The sequence below is a fragment of the Meriones unguiculatus genome, chromosome 11 (genome assembly GCF_030254825.1).
Source record: "Meriones unguiculatus strain TT.TT164.6M chromosome 11, Bangor_MerUng_6.1, whole genome shotgun sequence".
In the NCBI taxonomy this organism is placed as follows: domain Eukaryota; kingdom Metazoa; phylum Chordata; class Mammalia; order Rodentia; family Muridae; genus Meriones; species Meriones unguiculatus.
The window spans coordinates 99267521-99282721 of NC_083359.1; the positions used below are offsets into that span (position 1 = coordinate 99267521).

The 15201-nt window shown below is 39.1% G+C and overlaps 1 protein-coding gene across 19 annotated transcripts in view; it reads left to right on the forward strand.

Moving 5' to 3' along the window:
* Cdc42bpa (CDC42 binding protein kinase alpha) overlaps nucleotides 1–15201 on the forward strand; it is a 205887-nt gene that overhangs the window by 31456 nt on the left and 159230 nt on the right. For all 19 annotated transcript variants that reach the window (XM_060364788.1, XM_060364787.1, XM_060364796.1 and 16 more), the window contains one exon: nucleotides 15080–15171. In XM_060364788.1, coding sequence (XP_060220771.1) covers nucleotides 15080–15171 — 92 coding nt within the window. The remainder of the gene's footprint in view (nucleotides 1–15079; nucleotides 15172–15201) is intronic.

A 15201-nucleotide genomic window follows, 5' to 3' on the forward strand; every position in this document is an offset into this window, starting at 1 on the left:
TGTGCTCATGACTGACTGAGCATTATTAGACAAGAGGAGAGTGGTTGTTATGGCTGGCATATGGTTCGCAGAGTATCAGGCTTTAAAGTAGCAAACAAACCAGTGGTAAGCAAGATCCCCTGAATTCATGAGAACTGGTTTTCCGTCCTTTCTACTATTCATTTAATGTTGGTAGTGCTGAGAATGGAGTCCAGGGCCCTACACAACCTAAGCTTTCTGTCATTGAGTTCTAGCCTCGGCTTAGGCACTTCCTTGTCCCTGGAGTGCTTATAAGTCTCAGAACTCAAAAATTCTTACATTGGATTATCAGATTTGTTTTACTTTTGTTACAGGGTGTTATTATATATCCCAGGTTGACCTTGAACTCATGATTTTTCTACCTCAGCTTTCTGAGTGACAGAATTACTGCAGTGTATCACCATGCCTACAAAACCACATTTGTTCATCTCTTAATGGCACCACTAGCTCTATCCTGGGTGTTGAGCATCAAAATTTACATTATTCCATTATCTGAAGATCTTAGGTCTCTCTTTACTGGGGAATGCTGATTCCAGTTCTCTCCCTCCTAGGTCACCAGCATCACCTCATTTCTTTATGCATATAGATTTTAGGGGTTATGCCAGGACCAATATGCTTTAAATTAAAAAAAAAAGAAAACGTTTATCTTAATGTGTATACGTGTTTTGCCTTCATGTATGTATATGTACCACACATGTGCCTTCAGAGGCCAGATGAAGATATTGAATCCATTGGAACTGGAACTACAGACAGTTACAAGCTATCATGTGGGTGCTGAGATTGAACCCTGGTCCCAAGGAAGAACAATCAGTGCTCTTAACCCCTGAGCCATCTCTTCAGCTCCCTAAATTAAAAAAAATATTATTTTTATTTTAAGTGTATAGTGTATTTCTTGCATATATGTCTGTGTTAAGTGTCTGGATTTTTGTCTGTCTTGTCGGTGTCAGGATTTCTGTCTGTTTTATCTGTGTCAGTGTCTGGGTTTGTTCAATTGGCTCAAATCACATACTGTAGAGGCTGACAAATCCTGTGATGGCTGTCTGCTGGCAGGATGGCTAGGGAACCAGTCATGGTACTGTCTGTAAACTTTCAAGCAAAAGAATAAAGGATGTGATGATACAATCTTGAGTCAAGGCTAAAGGCCCAAGAGTCCAGTGGGTCAGGATGGGAGGTGAGGTTGGTCTAAGTCTCAGATAGAAAGATCAAAGGACCTGGAATATGATGTCTGAGAGAGAGGGGAGTGGGAAGGTGGTGGGGGGGGGGAGAAGAGCGAAGGGGAGGGGGGAGAGAGAACAAGAGTTATTACCATTCTCCCAGTGAATTGCATGATGCCTTTCCACATTCAGGGCTAGTTGTCCCCACTTAGTTTGCTGACTCACTTGCTAGTCTTTCAGGAAACACTCTCACAGATGCACCAGTGATGCACACAGATGCTTTACGAATTCAGCATCCCCCAGGCAAGTTGACACCTTAAATTAGCCTTCACGTTGGTACTCCTCTCTCTTATGAGTTTCATTGTGTATTTTTTATGGCTGTCCATTTTACTTAGCCTTCCTTGTGTATATTATGTGTTTGTGAGTGTACAGTGCCCATGTGGCAGTCAGGGGTCCACCTCAGGAGCTGGTGTTTGCCCACCATCTTGTTTGAGACAGGGTCTCTTTCTGTTAGCAGCCGCATACTCTAGGCTAACTTGCTGGTGAATGGCGATTGTCTTGTCTCTTGTTCCCTATCTTGCTGTAGGAACATTGGGGTGACAGGTGTGTAGTACTATGCATAGCTTTCTGTGGGTTTGGGGGTTCTTAGGCTTATATGGGAGTGCTTTACCCACTGTCATCACCCAGCCTCTTAACTCAGCATTTCCGTTCTGTGTTGTTGTGTGTGCTGATCTTGTGACCTCTGCTAATCCTTTTGACAAAACTATATGCACGTAGGGACTGTTTGCAAGCTTTGTTTAGTAACTCAGTTATTATCAGACTGTTTTTTTTAGTATGTACTCTGAAAGATGAAAAAATAGTTTAAAGTACTGTCGTTGCCAAATATCTCAGACACTTGGAACTTTATCTTTTATACAAATGATTGTGAGCCACCATTTGCATGCCCTGAATCAATCCCAGGTCCTCCGGGAAAGGCAGCACTAGTGGTGGTGAACGTCTTTGCATGGGGTTATTGTCTGTTTATGTTATCTTGTTTGAAGATATATTCTAGTACTAATCCTTTGTCTTTTAAATATTTGTCTTATAGATGTTTTTACTGTTCTTTTGGGCCTTTCCTTCTCTTTCCTGACAGTGTCTTATAATAAAAGTTTACATTTTGATGACATCCAGTTTATCTATTTTCTCTTCTTGCTGGCATATTTTGTTCTATATGTAAGAAATCATTACCATATCTGATGTCATACAGATTTCTCCATGTGTTTTCTTCTAAGACTTACAGTTTTAGCTTCTTAAATTTTTCTTTTTTTAATTGAAAAAAGTTATTTCATTCAGGATATTCTGATCACATGTTTTCCCTCCCCCAGTTCCTCTTAGATCCTCCTGGCTCTCCATCCACCCAATTCCATGCCCTTTGGTTTTAGGTCCTTGACTTATTTCAAGTTAGATTTGTGGATGATACAGAGTAAGGACCGAGGTTAATCCTGCATTTGTCTGTGTGTGTGTGTGTGTGTGTGTATGCACACGCATGCATGTGTGTATAGATGCACATGGAGATCAGAGATTGGTGTCAAGTATCTTCGTCAATCATTCTCCCTGTTATTTAAACTTATTTATTATTCCTGTTACTAGTGTATGTACGTGTATATGCCCAGTTATCCTGCTTGTGTTTTCTTCTTGGCACTTGTTTTGAAATCAATTGAACACATAGGTGTGTTTCTGAATTCTTTGATTTATTCCTTTGACCCATAAGTCATTATAGCAGCATTATACTGTTTTGATTATTGTAGTTTTGTGGTGAGTCTTAAAATTATGATGTGAGACATCTCTCATTTGCAATTGTTTTGGCTATTCAGTCTGCATTGAGATTTCATATGAATTTTTGGATAGGTATTTCTGTTTTTATTAAAACAATCATTACAGTTTTGTGAGGATTTGTCCTGACTCAGTAATTGTTTGGGCATCATTGTCATCTTAGTAGTATTAAATCTTTCCAATCCAGAATATTTCGTGTTTCCACTCATTTAGGCTGCATTTAATTTTTTAAAGCGGTATTTTATACTTTCATTATCTAAGTGTTTTACCTCCTTTGTTAAATTTATACCTATTTACTTTATTGTTTTGTTGTCTGCTTGTTTGTTTTAAGCCAGGGTCTCACTGTGTAAACCTGGCTTACTTGAAACTCTTTCATATAGTCAAGGCTGGCCTCAAACTCAGAGTGATCCACCTGCTTCTTCCTATTAAGTGCTGAGATTAAAGGCATACACCACAAAGCCTAGCTCCTTTTTTAAAAGTTTGATTGCAAATGTAATTAAACTATTTTCTAATTATTTGTTGTAAATATATAGAAAATTTCCATTTTATAATTTTTTTGAGTCAAAGTTTCATTAAGTTGTTCAGGCTAGCTTGAACTCATTCTGTAGCTCAGGCAGGCCTTAGACCTGTGATCCTCAGGCCCCTGTGTAGCTGGGGTCCCATTGGCCTGCTTTACAAACTGGTTTTAAAAGTAGCTTTAGTGAGATATTATATACATCTGACAGAACTCACAGACTTAAAGTATACAATTTAATGTGTTTAGTTCATTTGTGAGTGTGTCATTATCACCACTGCTCAACTTTAGGCCATTTTTACCACACCCCAAGATAATCCTATATCCATTAGCTGTCATATAAATAATACTATCCCTAAGCAACAACAAACCTATTTATAGGTTTGCCTATTTTGTTTAAGTGGGGTCAAGTATGAAATGCAGCTGACTTTTGTGTATCGATTGTATAAGCTATAGCTTTGCTGAATTCCTTTCTTTACTTTGCATTTTGCTACTTATTCGTTAGTGTTTTTTTATGTATGATATCATGCCACATGTAAGCATTTTCATATGCAAGCTGTTAACACAGCTTTCATTATCTATCTATCTATCTATCTATCTATCTATCTATCTGATATACTTGTTCAGGCTTTAACTTCTAGTCTTAGGCTCAATAGAAGTAGTCAGAGCCAGGCATCCTTACCATGTTTCTGATCCTGGGGAAACTTTTCAAATTTTTATTTTTCACAAATTATTTGATCTCTTAATATTTTCTTTACTTTTTATAAGTGTTAAATCTTGTTTGAAAACTTTGTATTTTGAAAATTACCATGTTATATATTATTTGCTACTGAAGATGATTTGTGAGCGGGATGTTTTGTTGAAATCAGACTTAGAATGGTTGCTTTCACTCAACTATGCATTTAAGAGTCCTTCATATCTCTCTGTGGCTTGATACTTCATTTCCTTTGTATGTATGAACTATATTCCTTTGAATGACTGTCCCACAAAATCATTATTTATATACCACTGCAAGCAGTATATATGTTTGACAGGTAAAACAACTGTAGACTTTTTGAAAAGGAAAATCAAGGGGTTAGAAGTTGCAAAAACAGTGTAATGATTTTGTGTATAATCTTCTAGGTTTATCTGTTAGGCTTTGTTTTTGGATATTTTGCCATATTGTGCTGTTTTTTTTCTTTCTTTGTACACAAGCATAAATATCATTTTGGCAGAATCTTCTAAGAATTAAATTATTGCTATCAAACCCCTTTAATTTCAATACCTCGGTCAGTAGAGACTTTTAGAGGTCATCTGTGGCAGGCTCCTGTCCTGTTCCTGTCTCCTGCTTCTGATGTCTACTGCGTTTGCCCTTCTGAATGAGGACTGAGCATTTTCCCTAGGGTCTTCCTTGTTGTTTAGCTTCTTTAGGACTATAGATTTTAGCGGATAAACTATAGTTTATCCTGTATAATATGTCTAATAACTACTTATGAGTGAGTATATACCATGTGTGTCTTTATGTTTCTGTGTTACCTCACTAAAGATGATCTTTTCTAGTTCCCCCTATTTGCCTACAAATTTTATGATTTCCTTGTTTTAAGACATTTTAAATTATTATCATTTATTACAGTTTATTCGATTTGCTGTCTGTGTCCCCCTCCCTCATCTCCTCCCAATCTCACCCTCCCTTCCTCTTCTCCCCCTATGACCCTCCCCTAGTCCACTGAGGACTTCCTCCCCTTCTAATTGACCCTAGCCTATCAGGTCTCATCAGGACTAGTTACATTGTCTTCTTCTGTGGCCTGCAAAGGCTGCTCCCCCTCCCCTCTGGGAGAGGTGATCAGAGAGCTTGCCACTGAGTTCATGTCAGAGACAGCCCCTGCTCCCCTTATTAGGGAACCCATTTGGAGACTCGGTCTATGGGCTACGTCTGAGCCAGGGTTTTAGGTCCTCTCCATACATTGTCCTTGGTTGGGGTATCAATCTCTTCAGGTCCTCCAGGGCTCAGTTTTTCTTTTTTTCTTTCTTTCTTTTTTCTTTCTTTTTTTTTTTTTTTTTTTGGCTCTGTTGTTCTCCTTTTGGAGCTCCTGTCCCCTCCAGGTCTTTCTGTCTCCCCCTTCTTCCATAAAATTCCCTGCACTCTGCCCAAAGTTTGGCTATGAGTCTCAGCCTCTGCTTCGATACCAGAGTCTTTCAGAGGCCATCTGTGATAGGCTCCTGTCCTGTTCCCTGTCTTCTCCTGCTTCCAATGTCTATTGCATTTGTTCTCCTGAATGAGGATTGAGCATCTTCCCTAGGGTCTTCCTTGTTTAGCTTCTTTAGGAGTATAGATTTTTAGTGTGTTCATCCTATATTATATGGCTGTTATTCACTTATGAGTGAGTATATACCATGTGTGAATTTCTGCTTCTGGGTTAACCTCACTCAATATGATCTTTTCTAGTTCCCACCATTTGCCTGCAGATTTCATGATTTCCTTGTTTTTAATAGCTGAGTAGTATTCATTTCTGTATCCATTGTTTTGTTGAGGGACATCTGGGTTGTTTCCAGATTCTAGCTATTACAAATAGAACTGCAACGAACATGGTTGAGCAAATGTCCTTGTATATTTGAGCATATTTGGGATATATGCCTAGGAGTGGTATAGATGGATCTTGAGGTAGCACTATTCCCAGTTATCTGAGATTGATTTCCAAAGTGGTTGTACAAGTTTACATTCCCACCAGCAATGGAGGAGGTTTCCCTTTTCTCCAGAAGAGATGGCTCAGTGGATAAGAGCACTATCTGCTCTTCCAGAGATCCTGAGTTCAATTCCCAGCAACCACATGGTGGCTCACAACCATCTATAATGAGATATAGTGCCCTCTTCTGGCATGTAGGTGTACCTGCAGATTTCCTTTTTTTTTTCAGACCTTGTATGATTTCCATTTTATATTTAAATTATTCATGCTAGATATAATGAGATCATGAAACATTAGTTTCACTTCAAGTATTTTACATTGTCTATAGAGTTAAACTGAAGCCTGGACCCAGCTATACCCAAGCCTAAATTTTCCTGACAAGAGCTTTGGCTACTCTAATCTATTTTCCACTTGACACACTGCATTTCTCTCTCTCTCTCTCTCTCTCTTTTGTAACTTAAAATTTTTTTAAATTAATTACAGTTTATTCACTTTGTATCTTAGCTGTAGCTCCCTCCCTCCCTCATCACCTCCCATGCCCCTCCCAAAGTCCACTGGAGACAAGAGCTCCACAAGGAGAGCAACAGAACCAAAAAATCTGGGCCCCGGGATCTTTACTGAGACTGATCCTCCAACCAAGGACCATGCATGGAGATACCTAGAACCCTTGCACAGATGTAGCCCATGGCAGCTCAGTCTCCAAGTGAGTACCCTAGTAATGGGAACAGAGACTGTCCTAGACATGAACTCAGTGGCTGGCTCTTTGATCACCCCCCCCCCCCCCGAGCGGGGAGCAGACTTATCAGGCCATAGAGGAGGACAATGCAGCCAGTCCTGATGGGACCTGATAGGCTAGGGTCAGATTTCCTTGTTTTTAATTGCTGAGTAGTATTCCATTGTGTAAATGTACTACAATTTCTATATCTATTTCTCCATTGAGGGACATCTAGGTTGTTTCCAGATTCTGGCTATTACGAATAAAGCTGCTACAAACATGGTTGAGCAAATGTTCTTGCTGTATAGTTGAGCATATTTTGGAAATATGCCTAGGAGTGCTATAGCTGGATCTTAAGGTAGCACTATTCCTAATTTTCTGAGAAGGTGCCAGATTGATTTCCAAAGTGGTTATACAGGTTTACATTCCCACCAGCAATGGAGGAGGGTTCCCTTTTCTCCACATCTTCTCCAGCATGTGTTGTCACTTGAGTTTTTTATCATAGCCATTCTGATGGGTGTAGGTAAATCTCAGGGTCGTTTTTGATTTGCATCTCCCTGATGACTAAGGATGTTGAACATTTCTTTAAGTGTTTCTCTGCCATTTGATACTCCTCTATTGAGGATTCTGTGTTTAGTTCTGAACCCCATTTTTATTTATTTATTTATTTTTAAATTTTATTTTTCTTTTTTTTTTTTTTAATTTTTCTTTTTAGTTACATTTTGTTAACTCTGTGTCCCAGCTGTATCCCGCTCCCTTATTCCCTCCCCAACCCCACACTCCCTCCCTGGTCTCCTCCCTGCCCCTTTCCAAGTCCACTGATAGGGGAGGACCTCCTCCCCTTTCATTTGACCCTGTTTTATCAGGTTTATATATACTGGATATCTTCAGGGCTGGCTGCAAAGTCCTCCTCTGTGGCCTAACAGGACTGCTCCTCACCTGGGAGGGGGGGCGGTGTCAAAGAGCCTGCCCTTGAGATCCTGTTAGAAATAGTCCTTGTTCCCCTTACTTTGGAAAACTAATTGGTTACTGAGCTACCACGGGCCACATCCGAGCAGAAGTTCTAGGTTATATCCATAGGTGGTCCTTGGTTGAGTTTCAGTCTCAGAAAAGACCCTGTGCCTGGATATATTTGGTCCTTGTAAAGCTCCTATCCTTTCCATATCATACTAACTCCCCTTCTTTCATATGATTCCCTGCACTCTGCCGAGGGTTTGGTTATGAGTCTTAGTGTCTGTTTTGAAACACCGCTAGGTAGAGTCTTTCAGATGCCTTTTGTGGTAGACTCCTGTCATACGTTCAATGCACATCCCATTTGTCTTTCTAAATGAGGATTGATCATCTTCGCCTGTGTCCACTTTCTTGATTATCTTCTTTAGGTGTGTAGATTTCATTATGTTTATCATATCTTGTAGGTCTATATAAGCGAGTATATACCATGTTTGTCTTTCTCTTTCTGGGATACTTCACTCAGAATGATCTTTTCTAGATCCCACTACTTGCCTGCAAATTTCATGATTTCCTCCTTTTTGATTGCTGAGTAGTATTCCATTGTGTAAAAATACCACAATTTCTGTATCCATTCCTCCGTTGATGGACATCTGGGTTGTTTTCAAGTTCTGGCTATTACAAATAAAGCTGCTACAAATATGGTTGAACAAATGTCCTTGTTGTGTACTTGAGCAAATTTTGGGTATATACCTAGGAGTGGTATAGCTGGGTCTTGAGTTAGCACTACTCCTAGTTGTCTGAGAAAGCGCCAGATTGACTTCCAAAGTGGTTGTACCAGTTTACATTCCCACCAGCAATGGAGGAGGGTTCCCCTTTCTCCACAACCTCTCCAGCATGTGATATCACTTGAGTTTTTCAATCTTGGCCATTCTGATGGGTGTAAGGTGAAATCTCAGGGTCGCTTTGATTTGCATTTCCCTAATGGCTAATGAGGTTGAGCATTTCTTTAAGTGTTTGTCTGCCATTCTATGTTCCTCTTTTGAGAATTCTCTGTTTAGCTCTGTTCCCCATTTTTTAATGGGATTACTTGGTTTGTTGCTTTTCTGCTTCTTTAGTTCTTTATATATACTGGATATTAGTCCTCTGTCAGATAAAGGATTGGTGAAGATTCTTTCCCAGTCTGTAGGCTGTTGTTTTGTTCTGGTGACAGTCTTTTGTCTTTTGCTTTACAGAAGCTTTTCAGTTTCATGAGGTCCCATTTATTGATTGTTGCTCTTAGAGCCTGTGCTGTTGGTGCTGAACCCCGTTTTTAAATTGGATTGCTTGGTTTGTTGCTGTTTAACTTCTTTAGTTCTTTATATATACTGGATATTAGTCCTCTGTCAGATAAAGGATTGGTGAAGATTCTTTCCCAGTCTGTAGGCTGTCGTTTTGTTCTGATGACAGTGTCCTTTGCTTTACTAAACTTTGGGAAAAGTGCATGAAATTTTATGAAAGAAGGGGAAGATAGAAAGACCTGGAGGGGGCAGGAGCTCCAAAAGCAGACCAACAGAACCCAAACCAAAACAAACAAATAAACAACAAAACAAAACAAAAAAACTCTGGGCCCTGGGGCCCCTGCCAACCCCATGCATGGAGAGGACCTAAAACCCCTGCTCATATGTAGCCCATAGACTCAGTGTCCAAGTGGGTTCCCTAGTAAGGAGAGCAGGGGCTGGCTCTCTGATGGGGAGGGGTGTGCAGCCTTACCGGGCCTCAGAAGAAGACAATGATGAGAGCTGATAGGCTAGGGTCAGATAGAAGGGGAGGAAGGACCTCCACTATCAGTGGACTAGGGGAGGGCCATAGAGGAGAAGAAGGAGGGAGGGGGCCACAGCTGGGATACAGAGTGAATAAATTGTAATAAATAATTAATAAAAAGATTTAAAAACCCTTTACTTTCACCGATTTCCTCAGAATAAATACACTGTCTTGCATTGCTTTGTAATATGGCTATCAACAAATTTAACTTCGTAATAACTGAGAAATTTGAAAATTGTCTTTAGTGTGTGTGTTCATAGACTTCATTCAGTTGTCATAGTGGCTTGTGTGAGGTCAGAGGACAGCTTGCTGGAGTCTGTTTTCTCCTTCCACTGTGGAGTTTCTGGGGATCGGACTCAGGCTGTCAGGCTTGGTGAAAAGGCCCCTTTTCACCCCTTGCCCACTCAGTCATTTTTATCTGTTCTGGAATAGTAATTTTGTGTACTCTACATACAATTTTGAAATTTAACTATTATCCCAATAATATTCTTACAGCAACCTCCATTTTTTATTTTTTTGATTGAGAATCCAATCCATAATTATTCCCTGCACTTACTTGCGTGTCTCTTTAATCTTTTGATGGGCCTTATTTTCATATCATTGCTCTATTCTAAAACTTGTCATGTCACAAATTATTTGTTTTGTAGCCTTGTTCCCCATTTAAGTTTGTCCAGTTGTTTGCTGGATTTGGATTCCGATGCTTTTCTTGGGCACAGCAACACTGCGTGGCTCCCTTCCACTGCTGGCTTGGAGTCAACCACTTATTACTGCGCTGTACTAGTTAGAGCTATTTCTCCAGGACCTTGGGTCTTCTGGAAGGATGATAAATAGGAAGTTATACCTGTGTGCCAGTGATTTCTTTAGTGCCTTCAGAGTGTGTCATCACTTGTGCATTTTTTTGCTAGAACTTGTAAAGTTGCTACCTATTGGTGGTTTCTTTCTGGAAGACTAATACACTGAGTCATTTTATTTATTGACTTTAGATTTTCAGGTTTGAAAAACAATTAGCTACTCTCTGTAAGAATAATTTGTTACAGTAAATTTAGCATCAAAGGTTGCTTATGATACTTAATCCCAGTCACGTTGTAAATTTGTTCAAATTTTTTCCTGTGGTTTTTTAAAAAAATCGTTTTTAATAAACAATCTTAAAATTTTTATATTAATTACAGTGTATTCACTCTGTATCCCAGCTGTAGCCATCTCCCGCATTCCTTCCCAATGCCACCTTCCCTCCTTCTCTTATCTCCTCCCATGCCCTTCTCCAAGTCCATTGATAGGGTAGGTCCTTCTCCCCTTCCATGTGACCCTAGCCTATCAGGTCTCATCAGGACTGGCTGCATTGTCCAACTCTGTGGTCTGGCAAGGCTGCTCCTCCCTCAGGGGGAGGTGGTCAAAGAGCCAGCCCCTGAGTCATGTCAGAGACAGTCCCTGTTCCCCTTACTAGGGTACCCACTTGGATACTGAGCTGCCATGGGCTACATCTGCCCAGAGGTTCTAGATTATCTCCATGAATGATCCTTGGTTGGAGTCTCAGAAATGACCTTTGGGCCCAGATTTTTTGGTTTTCTGGCTCTCCTTGTGAGGCTCCTGTCCCCTTCAGGCCTTTCTATCTTCCCCTTCTTTCATAAGATTCCCTGCACTCTGCCCAAAGTTTGGTTATGAGTCTCAGCATCTGCTTTGATACCCTGCTGGGTAGAGTCTTTCAGAGGCCCTCTGTGGTAGGCTCCTGGCCTGTTTACTGTTTTCTCCTCCTTCCAATGCCCATCCCGTTTGTCTTTCTGAGTGAGGAGGGCTAGTATCCAAATTATACAAAGAGCTAAAGTTAAAAAGCAACAAATCAAGTAATCCAATTAAAAAATGGGGTACAGAGCTAAACAGAGAATTCTCAATAGAGGAATATCGAATGGCAGCACTTAAAGAAATGTTCAACATCCTTAGTCATCAGGGAGATGTAAATCAAAGCGACCCTGAGGTTTCTCCTTACACCCATCAGAATGGCTAAGATCAAAAACTCAAGTGACAACATATGCTGGAGAGGATGTGGAGAAAAGGGAACCCTCCTCCATTGCTGGTGGGATTTTAAACTTGTACAGCCACTTTGAAAATCAATCTGGCACGTTCTCAGACAATTAGGAATAGTGCTACCTCAAGATCCAGCTATAGCACTCCTAGGCATATATCCAAAATATGCTCAAGTACACAACGGGGGCATTTTTTTCAACCATGTTCGTAGTAGCTTTATTTGTAATAGCCAGAATCTGGAAACAACCCATATGTCCCTCAACTGAGGAATGGATACAGAAATTGTGGTACATTTCCACAGTGGAATACTACTCAGCAATTAAAAACAAGGAAATCATGAAATTTGCAGGAAATGGTGGGATCTAGAAATGATCATCCTGAGTGAGGTATCCAAGAAGCAGAAAGACACACACCACATATACTCACTTATAAGCGGATACTAGACATATAATATAGGATAAACCAGAAAAATCTGTGCATCTGAAGAAGCTAAGCAAAAAGGAGGACCCTGGGTAAATAGTCTTTTTAAGCCTTTTAAAAAATTTAATTATTTTGTGAATGCCTTTGTGGATGTCTGTGTGTGGGTATGTACTGAGAGTGCTGGTGCCCTTAGAGGCCAGAGGCATTAGGTACTCCCGGAGCTGGAGTCTCAGGCAGTGGTAAGCTTCCCAGCTTGAGTACTGGGAACCAGATTTGCGTTCTATAAAGAGCAATATGTCTTCTTAACCACTGAGCAGCCTTTCTAGCCCCAAGCCTCTCTATTGTGTGCTTTTTTTCAAATTAAGCAAGTTGATTCATTTCGCTTTCTCTTTGTTATATAGGCAGGGTCTGTGCTCCTGAGTTTAGTTCTAGTGCTTTTTTTTTTAATAGACTTTTTCAGACTTGGTTTTTACTTATTTTTGTAAATGCCAGTTTAGTCTATATTCCCCAAAATTTCACATATAGTGTTTTACGTGTAGTTTCTCATTACTTATTTCTTCCCTTTTATTTCAGAGCTTATTGGCATTTTTTGCTTATCTTTTATTGATAGGCAGTTCATTGCATGATATAACAATTTGGTTTTTATGTTTTCAATACTTTGTGTTTTATTTTCAGTGGTTTTATGGATTGATATTGTCAAAATCTGTGGAATTGAATGTGTTTGAAGATAATATTGTCCAACTGTTACAGTGCCATATCTATGTGTTATTCAGATATAGTGTTTTGGTATCTGTTTGAGGTATCAGTTACAGAGAAAGATTTGAAGTAAAATGTTTTTCTAGGAAGGTGTGATTCTAAGTTTTGAGTTTACATATTTTGAAGTTATGTTATTGGGTACATAGATATTTAGAATCTTCTTTTCCCTTCCCCAAGACAGGGTTTTTCTGTGTAGCCTCGGCTGTCCTGGACTCACTTTGTAGACCAGGCTTGCCTTGAATTCACAGAGATTCACCTGCGTTTCTCTCCCTAACACTGGGATCACAGGTGTGTGCTGCCTCACCTGGCTAGTACTTAGACTCTTGCTGTGCTTAGTTGAACTTTTGTTTTTGCTCTAATGTCTATATGTAAATATTGAAATGACTTAATTATTTTCTGGAGGTAGGGACATTAATGCCAACTAGCCTCCACTTAACATTTTCTGTAAATTCAGTTTATAATCTACAGAATAGATTCACAGAAATTTAGAAAGGATCAAGAAAACATGTAATTGGAGGGTGTTAGTAAATATTCAGACTTTCAACAATAGTGATAAGGAAAAATAGTGAAAATAGACTATTGAAAACCAGTATTAGCCATTCAGTAAGGTTTATCATCCTATCCATATGGTAGAGTTTTGAAAAGAATGCCATTAGTAACCTGATTTCTAAAATAATGAATTTTTATAGAATGCTTAATTTTATAGAAATTACATACTAATTTCATAGTTGTCATTTGTAGAAACAGTGATATAACAACAGGAAATGAATCAACTATCAAAGTCTACTAAGAAGACACATAGGCTAGATACTTTATTAGACCTTGAAGTCATGGCCAGCTGAATTGTTTTGAAGGTTTTATTGCTCTATTTTTCACATTTACATCTTGAAACAAGCTGGAATGATGATGCTTCAGTGGACAGGACAGGGATGACAACTCCCAGGTTTAGTGAGCTGGGCTCTCCATTAGCGCCAAACTAGATGCAGACCCTCCAGGGGAAAGGTAATTATAGACACGGTTTGTTTACGAACACAGAAGGAAAACTTCTGAATGAAATCAAAGCAGAGGAATTTCAGCTGTCTATTGAAAGAACTATTAAAGTCAAATACAGGTTCGTCTCAAAATTTAAAAAAAGTTTCAAGTTCTGTAGGCTGCCTGAGTAGTAGTATGTCCTATCAAGACCATGAAAAAGAAAATAATAACTTCAGCGTCAGTGAACAGTTCTGGCATTACACATTACTGTGCCTGTTAGTGATGTTCTTGTCAATACCTAGCCATTTCAGATTTTAAACCACATTTAGTTATTAATGAAGAATTCTATTAATTTGCATTTCCCCCGTTTTTGTAGTGTGAGCAATATTTTTAAAAAATAAATTAGCAATTTTTATTAAGCCACACTGAAAATTTTAATAGTTTTTTTGTATAATTTGTTTACTTAGAGACAAGATTTTTTTTTTCTTTTTCTTCATGTTAGCATCTCTAACATCTTGGAAAATACTTGGTGAACTGGCAGTATTGAAATAAACTAGTTTTTAAACCAGAGTAACTGAAATTTGATTCTGGTAAGCACATGCTTTTTAAAATGATGTTTTAGCAAAGGTTAAAAGAATGGGGGTCTTAAGAGGAAATAAAGGACAGTATCTTTCTACACAGAAGCATATTCCCTAAAAGTTTAAGGCAAGCAAATGCCATAGAATTCTGTATGAGAAATAGGAATCTGACAAGTACCAGGTCTTGTGCAGGCAGGTAGTAACATAAATGGGCTATGAATGTCACTGTTTCCTCAGGAAGTTCAGTTTGTTACTCATTTGTTCAGTTCACTCATGACTCCCAAAGTTGTACTCTCACCCCCACACGTATATATACAACATACAACACACATAAATTATATACATATTTCTTGAGGGTGTAGTGGTACACGCCTATAACCCCCTTAGGCCGCTACTTTAACGGTAGAGGCAGCTGGATTACAAATTTGTCTGGGCTGCACAGTGACTTGCAGGTGGGCTACATGCCCGAGACCCTGTCTCAACAACAATAAAAAAACAAGTACACATCAAAAATGCAGTTTATAGAAACAGTGCTTTTTTGTACGAGTCAATTTGTGCTCCTGTAGTTTGATACTTTAAAGATACTTTGGTTTAGTCTTAATCATACTTTGAATTTTTACTACTTAAGAAATACACATCTATTGCATACCTAATTTGTACTGCCTTTCATTAAGAAAGTAACTGATATTGCTCTTTCGTTTCAGCTAAACCATTTACTTCTAAAGTGAAACAAATGCGATTACACAGAGAAGACTTTGAAATATTAAAGGTGATTGGTCGAGGAGCTTTTGGGGAGGTAAGAGATCCTTTATGGAATGTTTGCTAA